This window comes from Peromyscus maniculatus, chromosome 3 (assembly GCF_049852395.1).
Source record: "Peromyscus maniculatus bairdii isolate BWxNUB_F1_BW_parent chromosome 3, HU_Pman_BW_mat_3.1, whole genome shotgun sequence".
Lineage (NCBI taxonomy): Eukaryota > Metazoa > Chordata > Mammalia > Rodentia > Cricetidae > Peromyscus > Peromyscus maniculatus.
Window position 1 is genome coordinate 153,843,419 of NC_134854.1, and position 8,675 is coordinate 153,852,093.

At 40.9% G+C, this 8,675-nt stretch overlaps 1 protein-coding gene across 1 annotated transcript; it reads left to right on the forward strand.

The window, feature by feature from the left end:
* Positions 1-2,059: 2,059 nt before the first annotated feature.
* Positions 2,060-6,879, forward strand: LOC143272544 (protein SCAF11-like). Its single transcript, XM_076568081.1, is given in 4 exon segments — positions 2,060-2,297; positions 2,466-3,597; positions 3,599-4,563; positions 4,566-6,879. Coding segments are annotated over 4 exon segments (4,260 nt in total). The 5' UTR covers positions 2,060-2,074; the 3' UTR covers positions 6,506-6,879.
* Positions 6,880-8,675: the final 1,796 nt, after the last annotated feature.

Genomic DNA, 8,675 nt, shown 5'->3' on the forward strand with positions numbered 1-8,675 from the left:
ACTAGTGTGTGGAAATTCTTAAGCACAAGGGTTCATTAGACTCTTCAAAAATGGATCAGCACAAGTAGATAGATAGATAGATAGATAGATAGATAGATAGATAGATAGATAGATAGACAGATAGATAGATAGATGATAGATAGATAGATAGAATTCAAATATTAACATATAAAATTATACCTAATAATCTGGCTGAAATAAAGACTTTCTAAGTGCTTAATACTGAGACTAACACTTATTGATCACTTTATTTCATGCAAAGGTGTGTATACTCACACAAACACATACATGCACATTAATTGGTGTCAAATTCCTCTTTCTCTAGTGTAAAAACTCAGCTTGCTATTTTACTCAGCACTATACATTTATCTAGTGCCTTAATATTAAACATTGTTTAGACAGTACCCTCAGGTACACATTATGGAGTATTAAATATAAATATTCAGTAACCTTGAGTCATGTGCTCTATCCATGTGAAAATGGGTGGAAGGTACTTTGTCCTCCCTTGAAGTAGTCAATGAGGTAAATCAGTCCATCTACAAAGAATCTGTTTCAGCCCTTCTCTCTTCCCCAGTAAGACAAATTATTTTATTGTCATAAATGACCTGCAGAATTTATCGATCGCCCCTCACCCCCAATGTCTGTTTTGTAATCATCATTACAGAAACCAAGGAAGGCAAGGATGATTTGCTGCCTCAGTGAAATGGGCAGAGAGAGGATCACAGGATTTCTTTCTCCTCAACAGGGAAAGAGTAAATAAAGACAAAAAAAATACAAAAAAAAAATACAAAAAAAAAAAAAACCTCATCATTACGTCTAGAGACAGAAGAAAAAGACTGTATTGTAAATATCAAAAGTGGTTGAGAAATACGTAGGATAACCCTGGTGGCATAGTGTGGGAGGCTCACTATCCTTTGTCTCCTGAAACAATATTGAGCAAAGTAAAGGAATCCAATCTACTTTTTAAATATCCACAAATATTAACACTTAGGTATAATAGAAGAACATAGGAAATCTTTCAGTGAATTATATTTATGGAGAATTAAATATAAATATTCAGTAATCTTAATATATATTATTATATATAATAAAATAAAATAAATAAAAATGCAAACTTACTAAATAGAAGGCAGTTCCATATGATGTGGTTCCTGTCAGTTAACAATGATGAGCTCAGGAAAGCCAAAGAAATATGCAAACTACCCTGGGATGAGGCTCTGTGGGAAGAGCAGGCATAGGGAGCTTCACAGATTTGGGGGAAGATTCAGGACTTAGGTATCCATTGACAGCTACACACGCTGAGGATCCCCACCACAGCTAGTGTCACTCTGTCCCCCAAACATTCCCAGTTCTACTTTAAGAGCACTTTCTAGGCAATCTTCTTTTATTTATTTAATTATTTTAAATTTTGCCTTAAGAAAATTTATATTCATTTTATATTCCTATCACAGATTACCCTCTCTTCCCTCTTCCTGCCCCCCTAGTCTTCCCCCACAATCCACCCACCATTCCCTCCTCTGACAAGGTAAGTCCTCCCCTTGGGAGTCAGCAGAGCCTGGTATTTTCAGTAGAGGCAGGTTGATTCAAGCCCTTCTTCCTGCATCAAGGCTGTGCAAAGTGTCCCACCACAGGTAGTGGGCTCCAAAATGCCAGCTCATGCATGAGGGATGGATCCTGATCCTACTGCCAGGGACCCCCCTAAGCAAATCAAGCTGCACAACTGTCTCGCTTATACAGAGGTCCTAGTCCAGTCCATGGAGGCTCCACAGCTGTTGGTCTAAAGTTGATGAGTTCCCGCTAGCTTGGTTTGGTTGACTCCTGGAGCTCAGTCTGGTGCTTGGCTGTGGATCTCTGCATCTGCTTCTATCAGTTACTCGAGAAAAGCGTGGCTGCGTGCTCCCGACCGACCCGGGTGGTGGAGCCCGCGGCGGGGCCCCCTGCGCGCTTCCCGAGCGGCCGGAGGAGGAGTCCATGGTGCGGAACTTGGCTGGGGGGGGACCTGGCCTCCTGCGCTGGCGCAGCCGCCGGAGCCACGCCTGGACCTCGGCCTGAGGAAACTCCTTCACAAGGAGAGATGAAGAAGAAATCTGTGTATAATTAGAATGTGGGTGATCAGGAGTGTGAAGATATGGAAGGTGAAGAAAACAGAAATAATGCTGGTACCTCTGGCCTATTGTACAGTGAAACAGACAGATGTCCAATATGTCTTAGTTGCCTCTTAGGAAAGGAAGTTGGTTTTCCAGAAAGTTGTAATCATGTCTTCTGTATGACCTGTATTCTTAAATGGGCAGAGGAGGGCTATCTATAGGCAGCCTATGTGATTGAGGATAGAGCAGCATCAGGAAGCAAGAAATATGAGAAACCAACAATCCTGAATTCCCAAATAAGGAAGGCTTCCTGTTCTTACATTTAAATATGGGTTTGTCTGAGCTGGGAATTTACAACGCTTCAGAATACTAGGATAGTGGCTTCTTGTCCAATTGACCAGAAACCTTTTCAGGCTGTTTTTGAACTCAGTGTATTTGAAGATTGTGCTAAGATTCAAGTAAAAAGACAATTGAGAGAAATAAAAGACAAAGAAAACGAAAGGTCTTTTAAGAAACAACTCTTTTATCATGGAAGTTCCAAAAGCAATAAAAGAAAAAGAAACACCATTGGAGAAGATGTAGTATGTGAAAGATTTCATGATTTGAAGGTGTTGAATAGAATCTTTTCAAACAATAAAATGGATGAGAAGAAAAACACTACAGTAAAGACAAATAAGGTTCGAAGATCAAATCAATCTACAGATCCTTGTATCGGACATTGCGTGTCCAGTTTGTTTTCATGCGGCAGCCATCATGTGGGACCTCAAATCTATAGAGCTTACTGTACAGAATCTGTAGAAGTCAGTGAAATCAGGGCATTGATTAGGCAAAAACGACAGGAATTGGAGTTGTCCTGGTTTCCTAATACATTACCTGGAATTGGAAGAGTTGGTTTTGTACCTTGGAGTCCTGAGACAGAAGTCCTTCCCTTGATTGCCTCTGTGTTGCCAAGGACTATTTTCTCAGCAAGTACCATGTCATTAGAAAATTTTGGTACTTCTCATAAGGGATGTGCATTAGCACACACCCAAGGAGGAGGAGAAAAGAAACAAACTTCGGGCACATCCAGTACCAGAGGATCAAGACGAAAACCTGCAACATCTGTTCCTACAAGGAGGTCCACACGAAACACAAGAGCAGAGACAGTCAGCCAGCCCCAGAAGTCCCCAGTGTCAAATAACTCTGAGTGGGATGCCCCGGGGAACAGTAATTCCTCTGTAAGTCTTTCCCCTCCAGCTGAGTCAGGAACGCAAACAAGACAGGCTCCACAACGGAAGGCCGTAAGGAGAGGAAGAAAGCCACCTCCACTGAAAAAGAGACTTCGGAAGTCTGTCCCTCCCCCTGAAAAAACAGCATCTAGTGATTCCGTAGAGGAAGAAACAGTGGACTCTGACACACCGCCCATGGTGGAGAAAGAGCAGCAATCAGGAGTAGAAAGTAGTAGCATTTCTTCTGTTCTGACAGATGGGGAAAATCATTTGGTTAATTGCTTGAAAAGCTGCAGTGAAGAAACAAGAAAATGAACAAACCACGAATCATGAGCTAGAGGATGAAGTAGAATTTTTATGTTCTGAATCTTGCAGTCAGGATCCTCCTGTGCTTGTTGGAGAGGATACAGGTGTAGAGGCTAAGGAGTTGTGTGTAGACCATGAGATTGCTACAGATACTCCTGTAAAAGGAAGTGATCCGATAGAACATCAAGAGCAGGCGCCTGGAAGTTCAGAGTCAGAGGTCCTGGCACCTGTGTGTACAGAGAGTCCTCCTGATGGTGTTTGTACGTGTCCAGCCTCTGACATTGAAGGACCTCAGCCAGTGTCCAGTCCTCTGGGTGAAGTATCTGAAAATTCAGAGTCAGTGGTTAATGATGAAAAAATAGAGGAGAGTCTTGTAGTAGAAAGCAACGATTTGAAAGATCCTTCAGTAAACATAGAAGCATCTGTAGAGAGCCCCAAATTGGAATCTTCTGAGAGTGAAATTGCACACACACTGGACAGACACTGTGTTGCCAGCTCAGACACCGAATTGCCTGAGCATGTTCAAACTGAAAATACAGAAATAATTCCAATACGTGACAGTTCAGAAAATGAAAGTTCCGATGCTAGTCAAGATTGTGAAGATAATTTATTGAAGCATAATCTTGATGACACCCAATTGGACAAATCTTTAGAGGAAAAGACAGAAATTCTGATTGAACATCCCCTACCTATAGAGTTACCTAACACAGAAGTTGAACAGAGTGAGAAACATTTTAGTGAAGATAATAATGAAACAGTACCTATGGAGTGCGATTCATTTTGTAGTGACCAGAATGAGTCTGAAATGGAATCAACTGTAAATACTGATTCTAAACAATTGAATGAAAATTCTTTGACCCCCAGTTCTGAAAATAAGCTGTCTTCTGATCCTACAATTGAGAAGGTTGAAACCGTAGCTCAACCACCTGAAAGCCTAGTGGATACAGCCCCAAAGCCTCGTACTCTAGATTTCATTCTCCATCTACAACTTGGTCTCCTAACAAAGACACTGCACAAGAAAAGAGGCGGGCTCAGTCTCCATCTCCAAAAAGAGAGACTGCAGTAGAATGCAAGACTTCTCAGTCACCATCACCCAAGAGAGAGTCTGCCAGAGGACGGAGAAAATCTCGTTCTCTCTCACCAAAAAAGGACGTGACAAGAGAGCGGGGGCAGTCTCGGTCTCCAAAGAGAGAGAGTGCTCAGGAAGCCAAAAGATTGGAGTCAGTGTCCCCGAGAAGAGATGCTCCTAGAGAGAACCAGAGATCCCAATCCAGAGCAAAAGATTCTTCCTCAAGAGAAAAATCTAGGTCCCGGAGCAGAGAAAGAGAAAGTGATAGAGATGGGCAGAGGAGAGATCGAGATAGTGAGAGGAGAGCCAGAAGATGGTCAAGGTCCAGATCTCGCTCTCGATCACCATCAAGATTGAGAACAAAAAGTAAGAGTTCATCATTTGGAAGAAATGAAAGAGACAGTTACTCTCCTCGGTGGAAGGAAAGATGGACAAATGATGGTTGGAGGTGTCCTCGAGGAAATGACCGCTACCGAAGGAATGACTCAGAGAAACAGAATGAAAATACAAGAAAAGAAAAAAATGACATCATTGCAGATGCTAATGATCCAAATTCCACAGATAAGCATAGAAATGACTGTCCCAGTTGAGTAACGGAAAAAATAAACTCTGGGCCAGATCCAAGGACCAGAAATCCTGAAAAGTTAAAAGATTCCCACTGGGAAGAAAATAGGAACGAAAATTCAGGGAATTCTTGGAGTAAAAACTTTGGCCCAGGCTGGATGTCCAGCCGTGGTCGAGGTGGCCGAGGGAAAGGTAATTACAGAGGTAATTTTGCCTACAGTGACCAGAACGAGAACAGGTGGTAAAGCCGTACACCCCTCTCAGGGAGTGACTCCTTCAAGTCTGTGGAGCAGCAGCCATCTAAGCGGAAAAGTGAGCAAGATGTCTCTTTTGGTACGCCTGCAGACAGGTCGGGGTGGACATCCGCGTCCAGTTGGGTAGTAAGAAAGACTCTGCCAGCCGATGTACAGAACTATTACTCTCGGCGTGGGAGGAATTCTGCAGGTCCACAGTCTGGGTGGATGAGACAAGAGGAGGAAACACCTGAACTGGATTCTAACTTAAAAGACCAAACAAACCAAGTTGATGGTTCTCAGCTACCTGTAAATATGATGCAGCCACACATGAACGTAATTCCACCCCCAATGAATGCACAGCATCAGCCTATGAATATCTTCCCATACCCAGTGGGTGTTCGTGCCCCTTTAATGAATATGCAGTGTAACCCATTCACCATGCACCCTCAGCTGCCCCTGCATCTCCACACAGGAGTGCCTCTCATGCAGGTAGCTGCCCCTGCAAGTGTACCTCAGGGACCGCCACCACCACCCCCTCCTCCACCATCCCAGCAGGTCAGCTATGTGGCTTCACAACCAGATGGAAAACAAGTGCAGGGCCTTCCCAGTGCTTCTCATGTAAGTAATAACATGGCTACACAAGTCTTGCCTGCTCCATCAGCAGCCCCAGGAAACACAGGATCAGTTCAGGGACCAAGTTCTGGTAATACTTCGTCATCAAGTCATGTCCAAGCCTCTAATGCTGCTGTAAAATTGGCAGAAAGCAAAAAATTGCAAATTCAAGAGAAAGCGGCACAGGAGGTGAAATTGGCTATTAAGCCGTTTTACCAAAATAAAGACATCACCAAGGAAGAGTACAAGGAGATCGTGTGGAAAGCCGTGGACAAAGTTTGCCATAGTAAGAGTGGAGAAGTCAATTCTACTAAAGTGGCAAATCTGGTTAAAGCCTATGTAGACAAGTACAAATACTCACGGAAGGGGAGCCAGAAGAAAGCTCTGGAAGAACCCATGTCTACTGAGAAAAACATAGGCTGACATGGGGAGCGCTGTAAAGGACACTGTCGATATCTGCCAAGTGCAATTCAACGTGTACGCAACTGTGATCGAAATCTGGTTTTGATAAAATTATTTTTTTTATTGTAGGATATAATGTTTTGTTCTAAATATAACTGTGCACTGCAACTTCTATATCTAACCCCCAACCCCAATAAAACAAATTCAAGGGAAAATCAAGGGTGTAATGGAATGTGCGTTTTTATCAGGAATGTGTTCTAATGTGGATACTGAAAGATGTACAGCTTTTTAAGTGGAGTACGTGAATCAGAAACTTGTAGAGGCGCTGGTTTGGGAAGACATATCTATATATCTATGTATAATACATTTATTCTGTCAAGCTGAAAAAAAAAGAATGATGACTTCAAAATTGTGACAATACACAAGATATTTATAACAGAGGTAGGAATATATAGTGCAATATGCAGTATGACAATAATCTTAAATATATATCAATATACAGAATATCCTAAACAAAAGTAGAACATATATAAAGTTTGACAGATATAAATTTCTATTTGTATCAATATACAATTATTTCAAATAAGAGTAGAAATATATGTACATTATAACAAATATAGTTCTGTATTTGTATCAATATACAAATTATCTTAAACAGAAATATAAAAATAGTTTACATTTGGGTCAACATATAAGAATCCATAACAGTGCAAATTACAGTGCAAATTATCTAAGGCTGCTATTTTACTAAATTTGTTTACTAGTATATACAATAATCTACCATAATATCTTATACTTATACATTCCATTTCTTCTTTTCCCTTTTTTTTAGAATACTGAGTCTAATATTTTCTTCCACCCCCAACCCTATAACCATCATTCATAACCCTGAGAATTATGAAAACTAAGAGAGAAAGGGCGTTGTTTTCTTTGAATCGCTTACTGCTCTTTAGGGGATGATGTTATCTCTGTTGGGTACTGTGAGAAAATGCAGATAGTTAAATCTCAGTTAGACTAACTGTAGGTTCTGCAGCAAGTCTTAGAGTAATGGGTAAGATTGTCTGAAATTCTGTCAAGAAGCATAGTATGATAATGATTATCATTCTGGATTGGGTAGACTTGTTGTTGTTGGAGCCCCATCTTCCTTCTGGAGACTTCAGAATTTGCTACTGGAAAAACTTATTTGTTATCAAAATGGAAAGTTTGGATTTAAAGAGGACATAACACGTAAGCAAGGATTCTGAGAAATCAAAAGTAAGCATGGAGATAATTAGAATCTTGAAGACAATGGTCCCTTTTTCTTGGTTTCCTTCTGTCCCACACCAGAGGGCTCTTCTGATATGGGACTGAAGAATCTCTCAACCTTTTCTTTTAGCAGTATGCTTGGGTTTAGAGAAGGAGTGAGCCAATTCCATCTCCAAAGCCAGCTTGGCTTATAGTTGAATTGGAACCACAACTTTTTTAGATTGATACAGATGTTAGACAGTGAGATTTTACCCTGTATAGATTGTTAACAACAGATTCTTTCTTTCTGCTATAAACATCTGGGTATCCAAGGCCTTATGATTTCTGGAAGATGGGTATTTCCATTATTCTGGAAAGACAAAAACAGAACCCTAACCCAATCTTTGATTATTAACTTTTTCTTACAACTTGTAGAGATGTCACATTGGCGGATGACCTTTTACTCCTCCTCATCAAGGGGTTTTTCCAGTTCGAATCGAATTTTTGTTAATTTTGTTGGTATCCATAGCTTTTCTTCTCCTGCAGAAACAAAAGCAAAACCCCTTCCTCAATGTAGAACACATACAGGTTTCCATTCTGAGGTCAGCACATCCTTGATAAATGGTTGGTTTAGCTCAGGAGTTTTGTCTGTCGTCGAATGTCTCTCCACAGATGTTCCTTTCTCATCAGCATTGAGAAAATTCAAGGTTAATAAAGCACTATGCAATCTATTTCTAGGAGTCATTGTTACCTGTTGCTGTTTATTTAGCATAACCTTTAAAGTTCGATTGGATCTTTCTATGACTGTTTGGCCTGTGGGATTGTGTGGTATACCTGTAACATGCTTTAAATTGTAATAAACAAAGAACTGTCTCATTTTATTGGAGACATATGCTGGGGCATTGTCAGTCTTAATTTGTACAGGTATTCCCATGATGGCCATAACTTCTAATAGGTGTATAATCAC